General features: G+C 60.7%; 1 protein-coding gene across 7 annotated transcripts in view; it reads right to left on the minus strand.

The window, feature by feature from the left end:
• DAGLA (diacylglycerol lipase alpha) overlaps window positions 1-25,008 on the minus strand; it is a 61,999-nt gene that overhangs the window by 9,110 nt on the left and 27,881 nt on the right. For 5 of the 7 annotated variants that reach the window (XM_081798003.1, XM_081798006.1, XM_081798002.1 and 2 more), the window contains 12 exons: window positions 16,347-16,485; window positions 15,739-15,950; window positions 14,231-14,332; window positions 13,653-13,791; window positions 9,831-9,918; window positions 7,688-7,822; window positions 7,111-7,188; window positions 5,153-5,277; window positions 2,259-2,412; window positions 1,795-1,878; window positions 1,611-1,688; window positions 616-696 (listed from right to left, as the gene is read on the minus strand). In XM_081798003.1, the coding sequence (XP_081654129.1) occupies window positions 616-696; window positions 1,611-1,688; window positions 1,795-1,878; window positions 2,259-2,412; window positions 5,153-5,277; window positions 7,111-7,188; window positions 7,688-7,822; window positions 9,831-9,918; window positions 13,653-13,791; window positions 14,231-14,332; window positions 15,739-15,950; window positions 16,347-16,441 (1,371 nt within the window). In that variant the 5' untranslated portion in view covers window positions 16,442-16,485. Of the gene's footprint in view, window positions 1-615; window positions 697-1,610; window positions 1,689-1,794; window positions 1,879-2,258; window positions 2,413-5,152; window positions 5,278-7,110; window positions 7,189-7,687; window positions 7,823-9,830; window positions 9,919-13,652; window positions 13,792-14,230; window positions 14,333-14,687; window positions 14,752-15,738; window positions 15,951-16,346; window positions 16,486-17,599; window positions 24,985-25,008 lie in introns of those variants that run through there. The other 2 variants (XM_081798005.1, XM_081798008.1) reach the window with 2 other exon arrangements.

Below are 25,008 nucleotides of genomic sequence, written 5' to 3' on the forward strand. Positions count from 1 at the left end.
CCTAGACGCTGTATCTATACGCATGGAAGACCTTTCTATATGGTGATTATACTCTACTGTAATTGTGTACATTCTACGGTGATTATCTTCTAGAATAATCATTGGTTCACCTGCCCCTGTTTCTGTGCCCCAGCTACTAGACTGGGGTCTCCTGAGGCCAGGGACTACTTGGCTTTGGGAAGGGTGGTTGGAGCACCTTGGGGGCTGCCTGCCCGGGGAGCAGGGGCTGGGTAGGATCCGGATTGCCCCAACCAGAGCAACACCCTTCCTATGGGCTCTGTAATTATTTTTCTTTGTGGCCTGCTCTATATTTTGAAGCCCCTGACCAGAACCATCTTCGTGCCCCCAGTGCCTGGCATGGAGCAGGTGCTCATAACTGGGGGGGCTGGGCAGGGAGGCCCAAGAAATGCTGGTACGAGAGAGGAAGGGGTCAGAGGCGGGGGAGGGACTGAGCAAGTGAGGAGGGGGCTGCGAGTCAGGCATCAAAGGGGAGTGTAGGAGCCTGGGTTGTGCGGTGTAGGGGGGCTCCACCATGCACGCACCCTGCCCCCAGGGCTGTTTTGGGGGAGGCAGAGTCGGCATGGCCAGGGCTCAGTGCCAGGGAAAATGCCTCACCAGGTCTCGCCCAAAGGCCTGGGACAGGACCATCTCCTGCTCCAGCTTCTTCTTGATGTACTCAGCCGAGAGGACCATTCCCTGGGCAAGGAGGGACAGAGGTGGGTGTCACGGGGAGGGAGGTCTTTTATCTTTTTTTTTTTTTTAAAGATTATTTATTTTGAGAGAGAGGGAGAGCACGCAGGGAGCAGGGGCAGAAGGAGAGGGAGAGTCTTAAGCAGACTCTGTGCTGAGTGTGGAGCTGGACACAGGGCTTGGTCTCACGACCCTGAGATCATGACTTGAGCTGAAACTAAGGATCAGATGCTTGGGGGCACCTGGGTGGCTCAGTCAGTTAAGCGTCTGCCTTCAGCTCAGGTCATGATCCCGGGTCCTGGGATCGAGCCCTGCATCGGGCTCCCTACTCAGTGGGGAGTCTGCTTCTCCCTCTCCCTCTGCCCCTCCCCCTGCTCATGTGCGTGCTCTCTCTCTCTCTGAAATAAATAAAATCTTTAAAAAAGAAAAACAAAAAATATTAAAAAAAACCCAAAAGAATCAGATGCTTAACAGGCTGTAGCCTAGGCGCCCCGGGAGGGAGGTCTTTCAGAGACCAGCAAAACCATGACTGGAATCTCACCAATCCTGTCCCAACTATTTCCCCTTTGGCCCTCCTAACAACCTGGCTGTGGGGGCTGGTGGACACTTTATCACATCATTTCCATTTCACAGATGACAAAACTGAGGCTCAGAAGAGTTGTGTGTCTCACGGAAACCAGTCTCTTCCCAGCTGCCTCTTCAGGCTCTTCTGGGGCAGGATCTGGGCCAGGAAGGACGGTGGGGGTCCCGGTGGGTGGGCCACAGTGGATCTTCTAGATGAATCCATGCTCCTCTGACCCATCTCTCCCTAGGGGCCCGGCAGGCAGGGAGGACCCCCCACCCCGACAGCAGGACAGGTGTGTGTGCTGGCAAGGGAGGAGAGGAGGCAAGGGGCCTCGGGGGCCGGGAAGGAGCAGTACCTTGTGCCCTAGCCAGGTGCCATGGTGCCCCTCCACGGGGAGGCGCTCGGCGTCACCGGTCAGGTCTGTCAGGGCATCCTTGTGGAGAGAGAGGACAGGTGAGGGCTGGGGTGAGGACAGGAAGGGGGAGGCGGACACCCCTCAGGGGCCGTGAGGGGTGGGCTGGGAGCCACACGCAGCATACCTTGGGGGAAAGGGTTCCCCGGATACTGATCACCACCTTCTTCTTGTCGTGGTCCACTGCCACATAGAAGGGGGTCTCGTAGACCTAGGATAAGGGGGGGCTCATGAGCCAAGTGGCCCTGGCATGGGGCCAGACTCGGGGAGTGACCTACACAGGTCTCCTGGCCAAGGAACCAGCTCCCTGGGCCCCCGCAAGGCTGCCGGGGCTCCCTGTAGGCTCCCCTCCAGCTCAGGCCACCTGAGAGCTGCCGTCCTGCCTGCGGAGCCTGCAGGGACCGCTGCCCCCTCCCCAGGGCCTCGCTGTTGAGTCCCCCGCCCCCTCCCCCACGGTGCGGGGTCGGGGACCACTCCCTAGCCCCAGGGGGGTGCAGGCCCGGCTGGGGGGAGGGGACGGGTCCCGCGGCCCACCGAGGACAAAGGCTGGGGGCTGGGGGGCGCTGCACATGGGCCGGCGTGGCCCCTCACCGCGTCATGGCAGGAGGTGTACACGATGTCCACCGCGGTCATGTTCTCGTCCAGGAAGTGGCGCCGGATGGCAATGGCATTGCAGCCACAGCAGTTGTCCTCCTCGATGGTGACTCCTGGGGCAAAGCGGGGCCTCGCGGGGCACAGGCAGCACCTGGCGGGGGGGGGGCAGGGGCTCAGAGACCCCAGAGCACCTGTCCCTGCCAGCCTCTCTGGAGCCCCCCCAGAGGTCCCACAGTCCTCGCCCTACTTGGCCTCCTGGCGGCAGGGGGCCCGGTGGGCCTCTCCCTCTCCCCGCACCGCTCTCCCCGCCTCATCCCTCCATCGCTCCCCCCTCACTGGCGGCCTCCCTGGGCCCATCCTCTGCCATAGCTGCGCCCTTCTCTTCTCCCTAGCTCCTCACCCGTCTCTGGCCTCTGAGCTCCCGAACCGCCTGACCTGCTCCGGGCCCCCAGATGCCCCCCTCCCACCTCCCCAGGCCCCAGGCCCCACCGGCCCGCCCCCGTGTGCTCCCTGAGTCCCCCTGCTCATTGCCCAGGGCCGTCCTTGGAGCTGGCTTCACGTCCCCTCCCCACCGCATGTCCCACAGCCCATCGGTCGCTCGGCACATCCGCTCACCCTGCCTCCAACTTCGGAACGGACTGCAACCACTTTCCCTCGCGCCCACCCCTTCCACCATCACCTCTGCCTCGGAGCGTCACGGTGGCCTCCTGACGGGCCTCCCTCGTCTACTCTTGCCCTCGACGTTCTCCACTGGCAGCCAGAGCGACCCCCTAAGATCTAAGTCGAGCCATGTCGCTTCACTCGAAACCCGACAGCGATGCCCTTCCCGTCCAGTGTAAGAGCCAGAGTCCTTGCGAGGGTCACCGGCGCTGCCCCATCTGGCCCGGTTCCCTGGCTCGCTGCCTCCGACCTCCCTCGGGCCCTGCTGGCCCTCCTGCCCACCCTCGGATGCACTGGCCAGGCTGCCCAACCGGACTCCTCACTTCCTTCGGGCCTCTGCTCAAATGTCTGTCATGGTGAGGTCCACCTTGGACAGCCCCTCTAGCCCAGCCAGCCCCCTGCCAGTGTTCCCCGGCCGGACAACACCCCCCTTTATTTCTCTCCCAAGCGTGCCTCTGGTCCTAGAGGCTCCGCGTCCTTGTCTGTGTACTGTCTGCGTCTCCCCCCGGCAACGGCTCCCCAGGGCCGGGGCTGCTCGGCCCCATGTGCAGCCACGTGCCCAGCACCAGACACACAGAGGCGTCTCCCAAATGAACAGCGGAGCGTCTGAGGGGGGCACGCTGCTCGGGGTGCAGCGGCTCCTCAGGCCGCCAGAGGGAGCCAGCAGCCAACAGATGGGGCCTTGGAGCCGTGAGCCAGAACACCAGGCCCCTGGGGGCTCCCTGTCTGGAGAGGACAGCTGAGATTTTGTGAAGAGTCCTGAATTTCGGGGATGCTGAGAGGTTTATCCTCACCCAAGCAGCACCTAAGGGACTGTTACCTACTTCCCAATGAGGAGAGGCCTCGCTGGGAAAACTCAGGGTCCAGCCGAGTCTGGGAAGCCACGGGGCCTGCGGTGGGCGACCACCTCAAGGCACATGGGGGGAGCCCTCCCCCGACTGCAGGGCCAAGTGGGGGCCGGCCCGGGTCTGGGGGCCAGGCTCCTGTTCCCAGGGAACTGCCTCCTCTCTGCAGCCTCAGCTGGCATGTGGACACCACAATGTGGCCTTCAGGGACATACACCTGGGCTTTCTCCTCACAGCCCTGAGAAGCTGACAAAGCATCCCTCCTGTCTGCACATCCCCCCGAGGGCCCAGCCTGCCAGCGACTCCCTGGCTTCTCAAATACCCCATGGGCAGGCGGGACAGGCACCAGGTGGCGATGTCCCCACCCTGCCAATGAGTAACGGAGCAGAGCCTGTCAGAGCCCAGGGCTCGAGGCTCCTGGTCTGGTGCTCATTTGGAGAAGCTTCTCAGCAGTGGCAGGGACTCCCAAGGATGCTGGAAGGAACGCCAGCTGTGGGAGGGGGCATGGGGTGCCCGGTCCACTCACTCGGTGAGTCACTGGGGATGGGAGAACAGGGTCCCAAGGGCCACCCAGCCTTCTGCAGAAAGGAAGGGCAGCGCAGGAGGGGTGTGGCTCCCCCAAGGGCAGGAGTGTCACAGACAGAAGGTCAGCCTTTCCAGACGAGGGAGCCAGGGACCTGTCCTCCTTCTGTCTGGGCCAGGCTGAAGGTGCGGACACCAATGGGGAAGGGCCCCTCCTGGAGCTGTGCCCTTCTCTGGCCCAGTTGGGAAAGCAGAGTCCACCGGTGCCCAGGGGTGGCTTGTGGGCAGGTCTGGGGCAGGTGCTTGCCCAATCCCTGTGAAGAGGGTCAAAGTCTTTCACTAAAGGGCCTTCTTGACGCCCTTCCAGAGGCCTCCACGGACTGGGCCTCTACTAGGAAAGTCCCTTCTTTCAGAAAGGCAGAGCACAGGACAGGAGCAGAAGAAAGACGTAGGCAGAGGGGAGCGAGGCAGAGAGGGGCGGGAGGAGAAGGGAGCCAGCAGGGTCCGATGCTGGGCAACCCTCATTCGATCCTCTCAAACCAACTCCAGGAGGTAGGTATGGCCATCCCCACTTTACAGATAAGGAAACTGAGCCTTGCGGAGGTAGGCCGACTCGCCCATGGCTGCCAGCGACAACATCTGGATTCAAACCAAATACTGTGTGATTCCAGAGCCCACGCTCTTCCCCGCCTAAGGATAATGCAGACCTAGAGAGGCCGAAGCCCAGAGGCGGTGTGGAAGAGAAGCCATGCAGGCCACAGACCACGGAGGTGGGGGAGAGTCTCCCCCAGGCTGGCCCAGCCTCAGGACCGCTGCTCGCCCGCACACGCCGGCCGGCCGGAAGGACGGGACAGGGGTACTCACGAGCAGGACCGCGCCAGGCGGCAGAGGCCACAGGCTGGCTTCCGCATCAGGTACATGGGCCACCCATAGGCGGCCAGGGCGAAGAGCATGTAGTAACAGACCTCTTTGTAGCGGAGCATCTCTTGCTGGAAGAAAGCAGGGGGAGGTGGTCACCTCTCACCCTTCCGGCCTACAGCCTCTAGGCCCAAGGGCTCCCCTGGATGGAGGAGGGAGCGGCCCTCCTGGCCTCCCCAGGGACTGCAAGCCCACCGTGCTCCCGCCTTGGAGGAAGGACCGCTCCTCCAGATGATAATTCCATTTCCCTAATTATCTCCATGCAACCAGGGCACGAAGCCTCCTGGGGCCTGTCCTGATGCTCCAACCTCCGAATTAATGATTTGGGGACAGAAAACCACTCGGAGCACTGGATCGATTTCCTTGCCTGTTTTCCAGAGAAGGGAAGTGAGGGGGAGGCGTGAGTGGCCATCACCCGCCTTAGCAATCAGGCCTGGGAAGGGAAGTTTAACCCTCAGAGGCCCTGGGCCCTGCCCTCCAGCTGGGGGTGTCCGGGCCTTGAGCAGCAGCGCTGGCCCTTTAGACGCTGGGTGACCTGACAAATCAGCAACACTCTCTCAGCCCGCAAGTTCTTTGTCTGCAAATATGGGGAGACTCCAGTTTGACTGGGCAAGTCACAGGCTCCCCATGGATGTCTGGAGCAGATTGGGATCTCTGCAGAGAAAGGCGCCAGTTTGAAACCCAGCATCTGAGGCCAGTGGCTATGGTTATTATCAGCCCAATGGGCTGGAAGGAGACAGGAGACACAGGTGTCCTAGCTAAGCGGCTTCCAGTGTCCCGGGAGTGCCAGGCGCCGGAGGGCTCCTGCACTTAGGGGGAATTAGTCACCTTGTAAAAGTTAAAGAGGGTGATTAGTCATCTTCTGAAGTGAAATAGGTAGCACCTTAATAAGAGCCCAGAGGGGTGGAACCATCCCCGGGCCAGCTCTGTCTGCTCTTTAGGAACGAGCTGGAGAAGGTAATTATCCTCTCCCTGTGTCGGTGCTCGGCTCTGGCTGGAGGGCGGGGCGCTGGCAGGCTCTGCCAAGTGGCAGGCAGGGACCCCAGCACCTCAAGGCTCTGCGGCCTGCCTCTGCCCCCCCCTCACATGGCGAGAGAGCCCGGGGCGACCGGGTAAGCGAGGCCAGGCGGGGCACCTGCTGCGGGCGGGCCATTTTCAGAGGGGATACACGCAGCTACTTTGGGCAGTGGGGACAGACGGGGACTGGAGGCTTTTCTAGGGGATCTAGATACAAGGGAGGAATCCTTTCGAGTCGGTCCCGACTGCGGAACTGGACTCAGAATGGCTCATTTCCTCCCCACTAGAGCTCTGGGGGGAAGGTATGCCCAGCATCATTACCCACTCAGGAACGGGCTCAGAGGGGACAGAGGACTTGCTCAAGGTCACAGCGACAGTGGCAGAGCTGAAGCACCCCCAAATCGGTTTGCTCCTGAGCCTGCCAGCTGCAGTGTCGGCCCGGGCAGCCCAGGACCCTTGTGGTGGTGCAGGGGCTCCCCTGGCCACGGGACCGGCCCCACCTTTACCTGTGAAACACTGGGGCTCTAGTACAGAAGCCTAGAAGAGGTTCCGTAAGCAGTGCGGTACGTTGTGCTGCCTCTTAGGAGAACAGAGTAGCAACCGTGTAAGCCGCGCACGCCTGGGAAGCACTTTAGGATCTCAAGAGGCCAGGACCGAACATTCTGAGTGTGGTGAAGCCGATTCCAGGGTTTTGACCGTGGGACCAGCATGATGGGGGCGGTCCTCAGGAGGAAGGGGTGTGAACTGAGGAGGGAGGCTACGTGGGGAGCTGCAGGGGGACCCACAGAGGAGGAGGTGCTGCCCATGCTGTCGGGGCAGTGGGCAGGTGGCCCGCTCAGGCCGCCCCAGCAGAGGGCGAGGGACCCGGGGCAGGGGGTCTGACTCACCGAGTTCTTGAGGTCGAGATACTTGGTGTTTCTGGTCACTGGCATCCCAGACAGGAAGGTCAAAATGTCATTGTTCGCCTGCAAAACCGGGGTGTGAAGGTGGCTGTCCCAGATCCAGGGGGCATGGCTGAGAAAGGGGGTCCAGCCCCCTAGGCTCTGACTCTGCCTGCTTCCCAAGGGCCTGCACGCCCAAACGAGGGTGTGGTTTCTAGCTCTTCCACGACCCAGCCAGTTTCCCCAAATCTGAGGTCTCCTCACATGTCCACTGCTCTCTTTCCACCCCCCCATTGCCCCAGGGACATTCCTGCCCAGGCTGAGGGTAACGTGCTTTGTAGGGGATGCTGGGAGGTCCCGGCTGGGATCAGGGCGTTGGGGGGGTGGGATGGAGGCAAGTGCGAAGGGCCGAGGCGCTGAGCATCGTTATTCACGAGGGCCACGTGGTTAGAAGCCCACGGCGCTGGCCCAGCAGAGGGACGTCACTCAAGCCAGAGCCAGGAGGGGAGCTGGCACCAGGGGGTGACCGGAGGGACCCTGGGAGCAGGGCGGCGGGGGAGGCCCGGAGGAGGGTGGTGCCCACCTCGTCCAGCACGGCGCTGCGCTTGGCCCGTTGTCGCTGCCGGAGCAGCACCAGGCCAGCAATGATGTCGGACGGCACGATGTCGAGGTCTCGGAAAAACTCGGCAAAGAGGTAGGCGATTTCTGAGTAGGCGTCCTGTGAGGTCCGGGGGTGGGCGGGAGGCGGGGCAGGGGAGCGGGAGAGAGGGTGAGAGACCAGGCGTGAATCCCCCGGGGCCGGGGCCCTGCTCCGGGCCCAGGGCCAGCTCGCCCACCCCCGCCTGGCCCTCTGCAGCCGTGACCCCGAGGGCCCTGGCCTGGGCTCTGGAACCCCGCGGACGTGGCCAGGGCTGTCTGCGACAGCCACCGAGCCTTGTCCGGCCTCCACCTCCCGGCCCTCTCCTGTCCTCGGAGCTCCTACGGCACTCACCGTCACCGCCTACCACGCACAAATGCCAACGTGAGCCATTTCCTGTTCTTTCCCCAGCCACTAGGAATCAAGGCCTGCTCAGCCCGGCTTGTTTCTCCTCCGCCTTTCTCTCTAGCAGAGAAGCCCAAACTGAGCTCCTGACTGCTGCCTCCCCACACTGAGTTGCTTCCCACCTCCCAGCAGCTGTGACCTGGAAAGGCCTCCTAAGGGCCGAGCCTCCGCGGGGGGCGGGGGGGGTGTGTGTGGCAGGCCCCCTCCCCCACCTGCCCACAGCTGCCGGCTCAGGGACCCTCACGATGTGCCTGGATAAGGGTGAGGACGCTGGGTCTGTGGCCCCTCTGGCTTCCCCGCAAGCCTGGTTCTCGGGCCAGCCCGAGCCCAGGGCAGGAGGCAGGAGGTGCACATCCAAAGGCAGCCCCGCCCGTCCCTGCGCTCGGCATCCTCCCCGCCTCGGTCCGCGTGGGAGTCGGGAACCTCTTCCCTAACCTGTTGGGGGGGTGGCGCTGCGATGGGAGCAAACTCATGGCAAGTGGTTCTCGCTGGGTTTCACCCTTGAGTGCCCGGCATTTGTAAGAGAACAAAAATCGGGGGTTGCAAACTCAAAGGCCTAATGAGGCCAAACGACGCTAGCTACTACTCGGCTTCGGCTGACTGCCCTGCGAGGGGCCCACACTGCCAGATCTAGAAATACGAACCTGTATATGAATGCCCTGCTTCTTCACGTTGGCACTCAATTCAGATTTGAAGCCACCACAGCACAGAGGGATCAAAACGTGCTCTGGGCTGGACCTGATCCCCAGTGTTTGACGGGACCCAGATCCTGGGCCACCCCTCCCCGCAGCGCCCTAACATCAGCCCCAACTCTGCCATATGCCCAGGAGGGCTGGGTGCGTCCCCCTCGACCCCCCAGAGAGGCCCATGGGGGTGATCCCCGCCCACCAGGGAACCTCCGGGGAGAGGGGGGCTTTCTTATACCTGATTACTCACTCTACAGCTCACCAGGGGCTGCTGGAGGGAAGGAGCCACTCAGGCTTCCGGTGGCTCCATGGAGGGCACTTGCTGTCTGGCTCAGGGAGGAGTGGTCTCCTGACCTCACTGGTTCTGCCACTAACTAGCTGTGGGACGCTGAGCAAGTCACACCACCTCTCTGGGCCTCAGCTGTCTGATCTGAAAAACGAGGGGCGGGGGGTGGGGGGACACTAGATGGTCTCTAAGGGCCCTGCTGGCATGGGGGGTCTGTCTCGAGGACCCCAGGGGCCCTACCTCCCCCCCAGGGGCTGCCCTCCACTGAGCCGGCCTTGCTTCGGCAGCACCGGGCCCCTCAGGCTGCTCTTCCGAGCACCAGGCCCGGAGGCTGGCTGCGCGCGTCTGGGCTCGGCACCTGACAGCTGCGACGGATCTTCCAGAGGCCTTTGCAGCTGGTGACATGCTGCTTTTCTGTGCTTTCAGGTCACCCTGCTTGTTTAGTGTCTCCTCTCCTAAACTACTCTAAGTTGCAAGGGGGTGGATGAAAGGTCTTGAAACCTTTCCGTCCCCTCGACAAAGCCAGGGATCGGCCATCTCACATGCAGGAGGGAGTCGGTTGGTCAGTGGATACCAGGTCCTCACCTTGCTCCTGCTCAAAACCCAGCGCCCTTCTGGCAGCCCTGCCCCACCGGCTGTGCCGAGGAGTGGCGGCCCCTCAGTGGCTGGCGGCCGGGTGTGCGCCGGAGGGAAGCGACGTCCCGGTACTTACTGACTGGGAGTCCTTCGTCCGAGTGCAGCACAGGAACACCTTGAGCCGGCGCGACCAGCTGGTGGCCTGACCCTCCTCCAAGCGATGCCTGCAAGAGGACAGAGTTGGTATGTGTGAGGTCAGGGGGCGGGACCAGATGCGAGGGGAACAGGGTGGCCCTGACCCACCAGAGGGCTGTCCAGCAGGGGGTCTAGGAGAGAACAGGCCTGGGCCTGGCCAGGGTCCCCTGGGGGGGCCCTGCTGGCCTAAGATGGCCTACGGTTGGCCATGCTCCCAGCTTCTGGCAGACTGAACACCAGCATGCCCAACGGGCTTCAGAGGTGGGAGCCCAAACTGGGGGCCGCTCTGTGGCTCAGGTGTCCAACGGCTCAAACTAAGAGCCCCGGGACACTGTAGCAGGGTGCTGGGCCTCTTAGCCAACTCACCGGAGCAGACCTGTAGGACAGACTTGCTTCCCCTTGGAAAGGATTTCAGATACCCAGCACTTTCTGTACTTGGGGGAAATTTAAGGGGCACGTGAGGCTCTGCATCTCCCAACTCCTTGGGTCTGTTACTTTAGAGGGGACAAGGGCCCCCGCCTTTCATCTGCATGGCTGGCGCCTGTCCATTCCCGCCCCCAGCCCCAGCCCCAACGTGTCTAGCTGCTCTGATGGTGAGTCAGGGTATCCAGCAGTCCACACCCAAGGGCAGAGCGGCTGGCCGATTATCCACAGAGGCCCTTCCAATGCTGGGTGCCCAGAACTCGGTGTGGTTTTTTGTTTGTTCTGTTTTTAAAGATTTTATTTATTTTTATTTGCAAGAGAGAGTGAGTGAGAGAGCACATGAGAAGGGGCAGAGGGAGAGGAAGAGGGAGAAGCAGACTCCCCTGCTGAACAGGGAGCCCAATGTGGGGCTTGATCCCAGGACCTTGAGATCATGACCTGAGTCGAAGGCAGACGCTTAACCAATTGAGCCACCCAGGTGCCCCGAAATCGGTGTGTTTTGAGCATAAATTTAAGAGACGCAACATTAAATATGTAAGCTTCCAGACTGAGCAAGAAGAGGCTGGTTTGCTTTCGTGACATGTGCCCTCCCCTCCCTCCGGTCCCTGCAGATGCTGATGCTTAGTGGTCAGTAGGGGAAGGCACGGGTGACCCCGAATGCTTGCAAGGCACTTAGTATCCATCAGGAGTGACAGGCCAGGCCCTCCTTCCTGAGCCCTCTGGCTTCCCTCTGCAGCAAAGCGCTGCTTCCTACAGCCCTAGTTCCATAAGGCAGTGGGCCACAAGGACAGGGAAGGCCACAGGGCTTTCCAGGACTAGAGGAGGAGTTAGGAGAGCGTAAGAAGGATACAAGGAAACTGCTGCTTCTGGAATCTACGAGCTCTAAGGGACTTGGGCAGCCTTACATCATAAAGCAACATCCCCCCTCTAAGCTTGATAGAGGGACAGCATGCTGGCAAGCCGGGATCCCAGAGCATCACATTCTTTAACCCTTTCTAATCTAATGGGCTTTTAAACATTCAAAGCATATTTCCTGCCAGGCCTCTGGCTGATCAAGTGCTGACTGTATGCTTTACTGCACTACCCCTTATGCCCACCAGGAGGCAGATGGAGCCAGGGAAAGGTTTGGCCTAATGCATCAGTTAGGCTGCAGAGACCAGCACAGGCAGATAGTGAAGCTGGACAGCAAGTACATGGACCCAGCACCCCTCTGGGAGTGCAGACGCCCCTGCAAAGATCCAAGGTCGAGGCTCCCAGGGAGCAGTGCTGGGAAGAACCCATCTCCCCACCCCTACCAGATTTCATCGGCAGGAGAGAGGGCCCGGGACTTAAACAGCTTCCTGACTTCCAGAGATGCTAAAACAACCTATCAGTGTGGCACGGGGGGGGGGTCTGTGTGCGTCCCCAAACCTGGAAGTGGATGAAGGGCAGGCAGGTTTGAAAATGTCCTTGTTAGAAAAACTGATGTTTTCAGAGCTGAGGGAGGGCCAGTGGAGACAAGCCCGAGAGGTGGTCACATTAACCAAGCCGCAGCCTAGGCTGCCCTCCTGACCCCTGCAGAGAGCTGGAGAAGATGCAACAGGTCAGAGCCTGTGAGCTCTGAGGCCTCTCACTCACCCCCACAGGGCCCGAAACTGCAGGAAAACTTTCTAATTAAAACGACAGCCCCCAGCTGCAAAGGCGCTGGCTTCCCTGGGCCCCAAAGGCAATTACCCAGAGTCAGGGAGGGGAGATTTTTTCCCAGGGCCCCAGAAGCCTAGAAACCAGGTCAGGTGGGGGCGTATGCTCAGAATGAGCAAAATGGGACGGGTGGTGGTGGCTTGCTACGCCAGGAGGGAGAACAGGCTCCAGGGCCCTGGATCCAAGACCTGGTATTTTGGGCTGGGAGGTGGCCAGCCCAGGCGCGGGTGTGGCTCTGGCCGATCTGCCGAGCTGACGTGGAGGGCCTGAGAGGAGCTGAAAGCAGAGGTGCAGGAGGGTGGGGTGAGGAGAATTCCCACTGGGCCTGGGGGCCTGGGCAACCCGCTGGCCTGGCCGAGGGCTCCTGACTCCCCTGCCCTGGGGATGGAGTGCCAGGTCTGCTCCCCGTCAGTGTGACCTGCGGCAAGTGACCTGCCCTCTCCAGAACTTGGACTCCTCATCCGTAGAATGGGTCTCCTAAGGACACCAGGGTCGGCAAAAGGACTGAATGGGCTGATGGTGGGAAAGGACTCATGGCAGGGCCTAAGTCATAGTAGAAGCTCCATGCCCCCCAGCCGCCGGAAGCCCCCACCCCCACCCCGCCCATCTTTTTCTTTCACTAAACAGGAATTCCTGTGACCCTGGATTCTCTCATTTTCTTTACCATGGCACAGTATTCCCCTTCCCTCATAACATCATGCAAAACTTACCTCCTCCAGGAAGCCTTCCTTGATTAACCTTCTCCAGCCCCCTTAATCCTAGAGGCAGCCCAGCCTAGTGGTTAAGAGCAAGGGCCCTAGGGGCGCCTGGGTAGCTCAGTCAGTTAGGCGCCTGCCTTCAGCTCAGGTCATGATCCCAGGGTCCTGGGGTCAAGCCCCGCATCGGGGAGTCTGCTTCTCCCTCTCCTCCCCACTTGTGCTGTCTCTCTCTCTCAAATAAATAAATAAAATCTTGGGGCGCCTGGGTGGCTCAGTCGTTAAGCGTCTGCCTTCGGCTCAGGTCATGATCCCAGGGTCCTGGGATCGAGCCCCGCATCAGGCTCCCTGCTCAGTGGGAAGCCTGCTTCTCCCTCTCCCACTCCCCCTGCTTGTGTTCCCTCTCTCGTTGTGTCTCTCTCTGTAAAATAAATAAATAAAATCTTTAAAAATAAATAAATAAATACAATCTTTAAAAAAAAAAAAGAGCAAGGGTCCTAAAGCCAGACCGCCTGGGCTGGAGCCGAGCCCCACCATATCCCAGCTGTGTCACTTGGGCAAGTCCCAGCTCTGTCTGTGTTGCAGGGATGATGCTAACAGCCCCCTCAAGCAGCCCCACGTGCTTGGCTTGGCTCGGGCGTGCGTCCTGCTGTGATGACCGCATGGTTAACAGCACTGAAGATGGTGCCAATGGGCACGATGGCCGCACTGACTGAGCACGTACCAAATGTGCGAGCAGAACATCAACCACTCTGCGCTTGTTTTATTTAAATCTCACGGCTGCAGTCTGAGCAGTCACGATTCCCACTTTACAGACCAGGAAACTGAGGCCGGGGGAGGCTAAGACTGTCACCAATGCCCATGGCTCCCACAAGCTGATACGTGGTTTGGGAGGCACGGGGGCCAGCTCTGCCCACCTGCCCGCAAATCTCCTAGGGGGCTGCCCACCCGCCCGGCCCACTCACCGGAGGTTGTAGGTCCGGAGGTTGCGCTGCCGCCTCTTGGTGGCTCTCAGCTTGACAAAGGTGCGGCCCGTGGGGTCGAAGACACAGAGGACGGTGATGCAGACACTGAGGATGACCACCCAGTTGCAGACGACCATCCCTGCAGGGCAGCAGTGGGAAGCAAGAGGTGGAGGTGCTGGCAGGGACCTCCCTGGCTCACCTGCTCTGCGGAAAGGGGCCCTGGCGCCTCCCTATCATCATCCGCTTCTGGGGCCCAAGAGCAAGGCTCAGAAGCCCCTGACCCCAGCCTCTGGCCACCTGGTTGCCCCGTGCTGAGCCATGACCCCAAGGCCCAGCCTGGGTACGGAGCAGGCAGCTCTGGGGGTTTCCAGTGAGGAGCTGAGGGGCCCTCCACTGTTGCCCACCCCTCCACAGCAGGTTCCCCTGAGGGCGGGTGGCCGAGCTCGGGAGGAAGCCCACAGCCTCAGCCACCATCCTGCCCGGCATCCTCACAGCAACCGTCCCCCTTGGGAGGTGCCTGAGCTTCGTCCTCTCTGAACGGACCCCGTCCCGGCCACCACTGGGGCTGGCTGACATACCGAGGGTGACATTCTTGGCAGTGAGGTCGTTGCAGGAGGTGTAGTACTGAGTGAGCCAGACGATACCCACGATGGCATAGATGAACTCGATCACCAGGATGGCTGCGAGGAGAGCAGGGGCCAGGCTGAAGGACGGCCACGGTCGGCCTGCCCGGGAAGGGCCCCGGAGCCTCCGCCTGGCCCCTCGGCAGCAGGGGCACCAGACCCCCGCCCGCCCCCCGCCCCCGGCACAGGCCTCGTGGCAGGTAGGGCCCAGGGAGCGCGGCTGTCCCACCACTGCTCCGTCCTGCTCCGACGCACCCACCACCTGTTCTAGCGTAAGTGTCCTCAGGCCCCCCGACACCTCCCCGAGAGGGTGAGCGCAGGGGCGGATGATGAAGAGGCATTTCTCTTTTCTTTCAGGATTTTAGACTTATGTCCATGAACTCTGCTATCAGACGTATCTTAGGCAAGTTACCTAATCTCCCTGGGCCTCCGCTTCCTCATCTGTAAAATGGGGTGACAACGTCTGCGTTACAGGACTGCGGAGAATTAGATGAGAGAGGGTTCATCTCACGGAGACTGCTATTTCCCAGAAGGAGGCTCCAGCACTTGGGGCAGGAGGAGGGAGGGGCCCCCGCAGGCAGCAGCTGCTGCTCAGGCCAGGGGGCTGGGGGCACGGGGCAGCCTTAGAGGACCCAGCTCCAGAGGCAGTGCCCGAGGCAGCTGAGAGGCCGGGCTTAGGAGACAGACAACCTGGGTTCAAATCTCAGCTCTGACACACACACACACACACACACACACACACACACACATACACATACACACTAGCCATGTGACCCTGAGGGAGTTATTAACCTCCCCGGGGAGGGGGGCCCCCAGATTCCTCATCTGTAAAGGGAGACCAATAATGGCTCCTCCCTCAGCTAACAAGGGAAGGGCTTAGCACAGCTCCTGGAAGCACGCGTAGGAAAGATGGGGAGGAGTGGTTGGAACCCGAGCCTGAAAAGAAGACACAGGCAGGCCCTCCAGGGAGCTGATCCAGACCCCTGAGGGGCTTCCGGGGAAGGGGGGCTCTCTTTGGGGGAGGATTTCAAAGTAGCAGAAGCCAGAGGTGCTTGGCCTAGAACAATGGACAACAAACTTCCCCTGTAAGGGCCAGAGTAAATATTTTAGACTTTGCGGGTCCTCTTCTCTGTCCTGACTACTCAGCTCTGCCGCACTGTGCACGAGCAGCCAGAGACAGTGAGTACATCAGTGAATGAGTGTGGCTGGGTTCCAATAAAACTTTATTTACAAAAACAGACGGCAGGCTGGATGTGGCCCTCGGGCTGCAGTCTGCCCACCCCTGGTCTAGAACACAAGCCCAGTAAGTCCGCTGGTTCGCGGCTGGACCCTGGTGCTGGCCCAGGGCCTGGCCCATCGCATGTGCCCCACAAATGCTGGCCGACTCAGTGGTGGAGCACAAGGAGGAGGGTGGAGGTGGGGGTGGTCTGGAGCAGCCCCCACCCACGGCGGGTGGCCCTTACCCAGGCGCACGTAGAGCACGTACTGCATGGATTCGCGGGGCTCCGTGTAGAGGATGCCCCCGCGCATGCTCAGCCAGATGATGGCCATCTCAGCGATCATGCAGCTCAGCAGGATGCCTAGGTAGCCACGGCCGTGGTCCACCAGGTTGAGGGAGCAGGCCTCGTTTGGGTTGTAGACCAGGCCAAAGAGCACCACAGACAGGATCACAAACCTGCAGAGACGCACATGTGAGAGGGGGCCGGGCAGTCTGGGCACCTCCCATGGACCCTGGCCAGCCGGGACTCGGCAGCTAGAGGGCTTCACTGCTTCAGGCTCAGGACCGCTGTCCACCTGGCAGCTAATGCCTCTGAGGACACGGGCGGCCGGGGACAGGGAAGCGAGAGCAGGGAGCCCAGGTGCTGGCCGTGGGCGGGAAGCGGTGGCAGCCCTGCCCGGTGATGGCGCTGGGTCCAGTGGTGGCCAGGCAGGGTCTCTGGGCTCCACGTGGGCATCTCCCTAAGCGGTGGGTGCTCCAGACACCAACTGCTAGGAGCTGGGAGCATGACAGGGTCGGGACGGACGGCCAGAAAGCCTTCTTCCAGGCCTGTGGCACGGCCCTAAGACTCACCAGGTGGTGTGCAGGAGGAAGAGGAAGATGGCTGGCAGGACGAGGTCATCACTGCCCACAGACCAGCGCCGCCGGAAAACCACAATCCCGGGCATGGCTGGCAGCTCTGCAGAGGCTCAGCGGGCCTGGTGCTCACCTCCTGAAAGGCAGCAGAGGACCCTGTGGGCTGCCTGGGCTGCTGCGGCATCCGGAGCCACCACACTCCTGGCCAGGTGTGCACAGCACACCAGCATCTCTCCCAGGCCCCACGGCCCGGGTACTTCCAGGCCACTGGAAATGCTGATCCATGCCTGGGCAGGACCCACCTCCAACCCAATCCACCCTCCACAGCCAGAGACGGGCTGCGGCCTTACCCCTGAGGATTCTCTTGTCCCCAAGACTGGCACCAGCCCTTTGGAATCGGCTCTCCCTAGGGTTACTGCAATAGTAACTGATCACTTCCCTTAAAGACCTGGGCTCACCCCTGCCTCCCCCTACATGGGATGAGGGGAGCCCCAGCTTTCCTGCTGCCTTTTCTCAAGGAGACCTGGCCCAGTGCATGTAGTCCTTGGGGGTGGGGTGAGGGCTTCCCAGACCAAGCATGAGCCTGTTCCTCAGCACAAACCAAACAAGACAAGTAGAAGGCTGAAGACCTTGGGGAGGGGGGGAAGGGCACGCATGGATCTAGCAAGTATGGAGGCAGGAGAGCACCCAGCACATAGCAGGTGCTCAGTAAAGATGTGCTGAATGAGGTCTTCAGTTTCTTGCTTTGCTGGACCCCCGGGAGTATGCTCTATGCCTCGATTTCACACTCATCACAGTGCCCAACCACAGCTACGCCTCTTGGTAGGGAGGGACAGAGCTGGGATCTGGGGTCAGGAGCATGACTGGGCCCCCCCAGCCCCTCTGCTGGAAGGGCAGTGAGTAAGTCCTGTAGGGCATCCCATCCTCCTGGCAACCACAGCTCCCATGCCCACCCTGAGCCATGCAGCCTCTGCTGCCCGGTTCAAAACTCTCTGAAGCTGAATTCCGATCAGCCACAGGCAAGCTCAAGGAGGAGGGCCCAGGAATCCAGGGCCCCCACGCCCTAGAGCCCTAGGAGCAAGGGGAGCGCTGCGGGCCAGGAGGCTCCCCACACGGCAGGGGGGGGGTTGGTCTGGGAGATACTGGTGAGGGGCTCCAGGGTAGCCCTGCGCTGAACTGTGCAGAGGAACCCCTGCTGTGGGGGTGGGTGCCCTGCTGCTGGGCAGCTGCCCCCAGGCTCAGAGGCTTACATGGCACCTGGTCCAGAGGTGGGCGGCAAGTCCTCCTCTCCCCGGTGACGGCTCCGGGGAAAGCAAGTGTCCTCGGAGACCAGCATCACTCGGGAAGCAAGTGACCAAGTATCCCCCGGCCGGTGGGCACGGCGCTCAGGTCGGATGAGGGGCCATGGGGCCGGGTGGCCAGCCGGCATGTCCAGGCCGGCCCGTCTCGGTCCCTCTCTCTCTGGTGCAGCCACTTCAGCAGCCAGGCTGCTCCCTGCGAGCTGGAGGCCTGGCGGGCTAGCCTGGCGGGGTCGTGCCTACTCCTCCCCCCCTCAGGAAGTGATGTCATCCCACTCTCTCCAAGGAGGAGTCAGAGCGCGGATTGTGGGAAGTGGGGAGAAGGATGAAGAGCGCGGGAGCCGCGTGGAGGGGTGGCCAGGCGGGGGCGGGGGTCTGGGGCTCCAGCAGGGTGCGCGTCCCCGACCAGCGGCTGACAGCCCGGGACGGGAGGGGCTGGGACACCGTGGGTTGGGAGCCGGGCTGGGGCAGGGCAGAGCTGCCAAGAGTGGTGTTTCAGCCCCCGTTTCTCTACGGCCCCTCCCTGTCTCCAGGTGGCTCACCTTAAAAATACTGGGCTCAGGGGCCTCCTCACACGAACGGGATGACTGAGAGGTCAGGCCTGGGGGGGGGGGCGGCGGTCCCAGCAGGTGCGGCAGCTCCCAATCCCCTCTAAGCACTAATCCGAGGGACCCCCGCGGGGGTGGCTGAAGGGGAGTGTCGTCCCAGAGGGGCTGGAGGGGCGAGGGTCCCGCCCAGAACACCTTGTTCTCAGGTGCGCCCCGCGGAAGGCCCTCTCCCCAATCACCTCGAGGGGCACCCGCCTCTCATCCCCACCCTTCACTTCTGGGAGTCTAGACTGGCTAACGCTCCTTCAACTCACACGAGCCATTCACCTCACACCTGCAAACGCGCACACACAGCCCCGCCTGTGCACACGGCCCTGCCCTCCCCGCTCTCTGGCAGCAAGTGGGGAGAGCCTGGCTCCCGGCCGTGCAGACGTAGCCCGAGATGTGTCAAGACGCCGCAGAGACACGGCCAGTGGCGGCCTCTGCCCAGGCTCAGGGGGCGACCAGCCTGAGGCCAGCAGCCATGCTCGGGGCCAGTGCCCACCTAGATCACGTGGCAGGGCTCCTTCGGGCTGACCGCACCACACCATGCTCCTCCAGCCTGTCCCTGCGGCCAGCTCACCACTGCAGAATCCTGGGCACAGGGCTGGGTGCCCAGGCTGCCTGGCTTCAAAGCTGGGCCCCACCACCCACTGGTCGTGTGACTCACTAGCTGTGCCTCAGTTTCCTCATCTGTAAAATGTCGCTTGACCCCACCTGCTAAAGTTCTGGTGAGGACCGCAGGGGAGAACGTCTGCAGAGGCCCCAGACGTGCTGGATAATGCCAGGGACGGGCCCAGTGAGCGGGTGAGGCAGAGGACGAGCTTGAGAGCCCCGGTGGACCAGCCGCCCCTCCCCCGCCTGGGCTAGTGGATACTCCAGCTGGTCAACGACAGGTCACAGGGGTGTGGGATGGGAGTGACAGGGCCCGTGCTGCTGGGAGAGGCTGGGCCACTCCATTCCATGCGGACTCATCAATCTCAGGGCTGCTATTTTTAAGGGCCTGAAAGGCACCCTTTCTCTGAGACCCCAGCCCTTCACAAAGGGGGCCTGTTCCCCTGCTGGGATGTGATTTCATCCGGAGGAAATGTCTCAGGAGGGGGAGGGCAGAGGCTCCTTCCTGGTCTGGAGCTGCCACAAAGCACCTCCTCCCTTGGGGCACAGGGTCGACGCCCTCCAACAACGGCATTTGTAGGACACACAGCCTCCCCTCCTTAGCCCAGACCGGTGGCACCTCCAGGGCAGGAGTGGGGCCCCCTCCAGCAGGGGAGAACAGAGGCACTGCTGGGGGCCCCCCATGTCCCCTGGCTGGGTCCCCAGCTCAGGCAGGTCTGAATGGGGTGCCAAGAACCTCCTCACGTGGATAGTTTGACTTGAGTGGTCCTTGGGGGGGTCCCTTTCTGCCCCCATCCACAAAACCCCGTTTCCCTGCTGCTGATTCAGGCCCCCAAATTAAGTATTAACCATTTTGGGAGTTCCTTTCTAAAGATACAAAACTCTTTTTTAAAAATGCGCATGCTATCTCCTATTTTAAAAACCTTCGGTGGCTCCCCATGCCTGCAGGATAAAGTCCAAGCCCCCTCAGGCAGTGGCTAAGGATCTTAGTCTCTGGCTGGCAGGCTGTGCAACCCTGTGCGGGTGCCTTGCCCTCTCTGAGTCCTGTGCCAGAGAGATACTCTCCAACCCCTGGGGATTCAGGACGTAGTCAGCTGCAGGAACAGGACCTGCCTTCAGCCAGCCAGTTCCTTCCGGCTGGGGAGGCACTCCATCCCCTTCTCACACTGCCCCCACCTTTCTTTCCCAACTCCCCCCAAATCTTGTTGTCTCCCTAAAAACACCTCACTGGACAATTCCATGCTTTGCTTACTCCAGGTCCTCTGTCAGGCAAAATCCTACTCATCTTTGCAGGCCAGCCAAAAGTCATGGCCTCTTTGAAACCGTCCCTGACAGCACCCACCCCCCCACCCCACTCTTCTCAGGCAGAGCAGGCTGCTCCCTTACGGGATCCCAAGACCTCTCATCCCAGTGTAGCCTTGGGCACAGTATCTTACAGCCATCTTGCCAATTCCTGGCTGTCTAGCCCCACCCCAGCTCAATCAGAGCCCCTAAGGGCCTGGGTCTTGCAGCATTGTCCATCTGTGCCCCTGGGGTGTGAACACATCAAACCAGCCCCTCTCCTCCTGAGCAGCATCAGAGCCCCAAACCACCACTCCAGCCCCCCGAAGCTGCTGCAACATCTCCTCTCCAGCCACAAGGACCAGAGACATGGCTCCTTTCCCTCTTCGCGCACATCCTTGGCTTTTTGGGAAATGTCCCACCCCAGTGCCTCCCCTGACCACTGAGGGAGAACCATCTTCCCCCTCCCCTGGCTCTCTTGACAGTCTGGGGCTTTAGTTTCTTGGTCTGCAAATCGGGGATAACCCCAGCCCTCAGAGGGCTATAGCAGGAACTGGCTGGGACACTGTCACCAAGGCCTGCACAGGCCCCAGTAGACGCCAAGGGTCTATTCGTGGGGCTGTCGTAATCGAGCTCCTGGGGGGCTCTCTGGGGACTTGTTGGCAGGGTGATCTGTGACTGGGTTCTGGGGTCTGGGCAGGTGCTGCTGATGCCCGTGGCTGGCTCCAGCTGGTAGGAAAGGGCTGGAACGAACAGGTTATAAGCCCAGACAGGCTAACCTGCCCTCACCATGGGCCTTGGGGGGTGGCTGGCTAAAGCACCCCAGGCTGGGCCTCATCCTCTGATCCTAAGGTCCCCTTGGGCGTGGCCCTGGCAGCAGGTTTTGGGGAGAAGGGCTCTTTCACAGTGGGTGCTAGCCAGCAGGGTGCCGAGAGCCCCCAGGTGAGGGAGGAGGAGGGCATGGCTGTCGTGTCTATCCTCCAGATGGCCCAGAGCTGGTGGGAGACGGGAGCGGGGCCCGGTCACTGGAGCCGGGCTGAGCCCAGCCCCCACAGGAAACAGGATGACATGCTGTGGGAGGCCCATCGAAGGCCACCTCCAGCTTCCAGGTCAGCCCATGAGTTCTCCCACCTGGCCTGAGCTGGCCCCAGGCCTCTGAGCTGGAAGAAAGGGATAACCACCAGGTCCAGGCTATGGGTCCTGCCATCAGGTGAGCACCCCCTATGCCCCAAGTTCTGGACTAATTACCTTCCACCCTCATGGCAGGCATGCTCTAAAAACAGACCGTGCCCAAGTGCTGGCTCTGAACTGACTGGCTGTGTGACCTTGGACAAGTTACTGACCTCTCTGTGCCTCAGCTCATTTCTAAAATGGGCTAAGAACAGTACCTACCTCAGAACTGTCACAGGGTTAGATGAGCCATATGCTGAGGACAGCGGCTGTCACACGGGAGGTGGCCAGCCAACGCACCCCCCGACAGCACTACTCCCAAAGGAGGCCCTACAGCTCAGAGGACCCCCCGCCCCGACTCCCCACGAGAGAGCACTCTCTCACGCTCCTGACGCATGACCCTCTTGGAAGCTGGCCGGTCCACATGAGATCCGTCCCCAAGAAGCCATCAACCACATGTTCCGTTTCAAACAGAGTCATCCGTGGCTGGCCCTCCACCTCCCATGGCAGGGTCCCCACTACGGCTGGCAACAAGGCCGGGCCTAGCCACATCTAGAACTGCCAGTCCCGGACCAAGAGCAGCGTCCCCAGGCCAGAGTGTCACTGCCCCTCCAAACCTCAGTTTCCTCTTCTGGACAACAAGGAGCCTGGGCTACCAATAGGAGGCTTGTGGTTTTGTACTCATATTAGTATTTACGTGATTTCACAACAAATGGCTGTGTGTGCCTTATAGGAACCAAAAACAATGAAGAGGGGGAGTATGAATTTAAGAACGAACACACTTCAGCACAAAAAATAAGGAAATTAAAATAGAAGCGGGGGGGAATCGGTTGCACACGTGTAAGAAGACATAAAAGCTCTCATAGGAACCATGTGTAAAACTATTATTAGACTCCGTGCTTCCCGGTGGCCAAAGTGAAAAAGGTAACTGGGTAGTCTGTAAGGTCTCTTTGAGCTCTGCAGGTTGTTTTGATCCTCGGTTCCCTGAGGGGAGGGCCCAGGACTCCCTCCCTACCCCACAATGAATGGGATGCCCCATTTGGAAGGGCTTTGAGATGGGAAGGTGCTCCAAACAAGGTGAGAGGGACAGGTGCCTGCTGCCTGCTAGCTTGGTCGGATTCAGATTGTTCCTGTGTTGGATGCTGGAGCTCGTCTAGTCTCAGTGCGGAAGGGCGTCTGACCTGGGGGGATGACTGCAGTGCGTCTGGGCCCCGGGGAGCCTGCAGGGTGACTGGTGGCCCCCAGAGGCTCCATCCTAGCTGGGACGGGCTTACCAATGGGCCACCCCCTTGCCAAACTGTGCTGGCAGATGGTTCTTGCCGTCTTTAGCAGCGTCCAGAGCATGGGCTTCGGTGGTGGGCAGACCCCAACCCCACCACCTTTGCAACTCCATGGCTAGTTAGAGAGCTAGGTTAACCTCCCTGCTCACTCACGTGGCGTCCACAAGAGCACCTGCAGAGGGAGGGGATCAACACAGAGTAACCTGGTTCTGATTTCCTGAAACTGCAGGGCGGTCCCAGGGTGTCAGGCTGATGGGGAGGAGACAGCCCACCTGTAAGGTGGGGGACCCAGTCGTTTCACTTCCTCTAGCGTTTGTCAGTTGCCTACCATGTCTTGGGCCTGGTCTAAGCCCTTGGCACACATGATTCAGTCCTCAGAACAACTCTGGGAGGCGGGTACTGCTACTACCTGTATTTTACAGATGAGGAGAAGTGACTTACCCAGGGTCACACAGCCTAATTCCAGAGCCCACGTCTTAACCGTGACACGCTGCCTCTGAGGAGCAGGCCTTGATCAAATGCCTGCTTCTGAATGCAGAAGTTGGCTTCAAAACTCCCCTCCCAGCGTGAGGGGGCAGGGCCCTGGAAACCATAAAGAAGTCTCCGGGTCTCCGTGTGGCTGCAGACTCATGGTCGCACCGCCACGTGGGAGAGAGTGAGCATCGGCCTATTGTGCAGAAGAGGAAGACTGAGCCCAGGAGGGCCCCACGGCCTGTCTGCAGGCGAGCACGCTGCGGGGCCAGGAGAGAGCACAGAGCGAACGCTGTAAATGTGGTCTTATTCCAGCCTCATCAGGCTGTTACCCCAGCTTCACAGATGAAGAAACCACGGCTCAGGGAGGTGCAGCATTTGCCCAAAGATCCCACGACAAGGAGCTGGGATTTCAAGCAGTCTCCTTGAGTTACTTGCAAGGAAAAAAAGAATCTCTGCCTCCTTCCGTCCGACTCCTTATTCCCACACACAGACACTGAGACCCACACATGTTCCTTCCACCCCGAATGCCCCTTCTCCTTCCCAGGTCTGTGGCCCCACACGGAGGCTGGGCTCTGGAAGGCACGGGAAGGGGGAAGGAGCCGAAGGAGGCGGCAGAGAGAAAGCACGCGTGGGCTGGGGGCCGCGTGCGCCACCAGCCTGGGCCCGGGTGTGTGCTACCCAAGTTAGGGGCCCAAAAGCTGTTGCTTTTCACGCCTCAGCTGTGCCCAAGCAGAAGGCAGAGCCAAGCCTGCCCAGGGCTGGGGCTGGGTTTCAGCACGAGATGGGTCCTGGGACTAACACAGCGTGCCTGGTGCAGCGGGGAGCAGGAGGGGCACGCCACTGCCTCTGTCCCCTCTGTCCCCAGAGCACCTTCCCTTCCCTCCGGACCAGGCCAGCCTTGACGGGGAGACGCCTTCTCTGCTCCTCACTGCAGCCCTGGGGGGTGGGTATGGCTGTTCTCTCGTCACCTGAGGGGAGACTGAGGCTCAGGAGGTTAAATAATCTAATGAGTGAGGGGCCAAGTCAGGCTTTGAGGCCACGTCTACCTGCTTGCTGATCAGAGCCCTTCCCACCGAGAAGCAATCGGGGGCCGGGCACAGAGTTCAGAGAAGAGAATGAAAACAAGGAGCCCCAACTGCTGGGGGCCTTGACTGCTAGCCCAGAAGTAGCCCCAACAATTACTTTAACACCTGGTTTGTTTGGGTTTTTTTTAAAGATTTATTTATTTATTTGAGAGAGGGTGCCAGTGCGGGCGGGGGTGGGAGCAGAGAGAGTCTGCAGCAGACTCCCCGCTGAGCAAGGAGCCTCAGGTCATGACCTGAGCCGAAAATGAGAGTCGGACGCTTAACTGACTGAGTCACCCAGGCGCCCCAACACCTGTTTATTTTTTTAAAAAACCTTAGATGGCACTTAGTACATGCCAGGCACTTCAGCAAGGAGCTCACAAATACTGCCTCCTTTAATGTAATCTTTTTAACAACCCTAACAAACCTAGTGCTGGTCTTACCCCTTTTTAAGGATGAGGGAACTCAGGCCCAGAGAAGTTAAGCAACTTGCCCAAGGTCAGTTAGGAAGTGGCAGAGCCAGGCCGGAAGCCACGGGCTGTGCTCCCAGGCCTCTTGAGAAGCCCTCCTCAGGGCTCCATTTATCACAGAGGCTCCAGCTTCTCATTCTGACGCTAATTATTTTCCACTCCTCCACAACAAACAGGATTTGCCATCTGCCACGGCCCTGTCACAGACACCAGCCAGCTCCCCGGGAATCAACTTGGGTCTCCTGCTAGTTGCTCTGGGAGGGCAACTGGCTGCTGAGGAATGAGGAGGCAGGGCCCGGGCCCTCCTCCCACCCCGGCCCTCCCCTGCTCCTCCCTCCCGGAGGTTAACGCCAGAGCCCAAAGGACCTGTTTCCAATAGTGAAAGGGGTCCCCTAGGTTCTGGCCAGGCCAGATTTTGTT

This window comes from Leptonychotes weddellii, chromosome 11, assembly GCF_054177405.1.
Source record: "Leptonychotes weddellii isolate Sample4059 chromosome 11, ASM5417740v2, whole genome shotgun sequence".
Taxonomy (NCBI): Eukaryota; Metazoa; Chordata; class Mammalia; order Carnivora; family Phocidae; genus Leptonychotes; species Leptonychotes weddellii.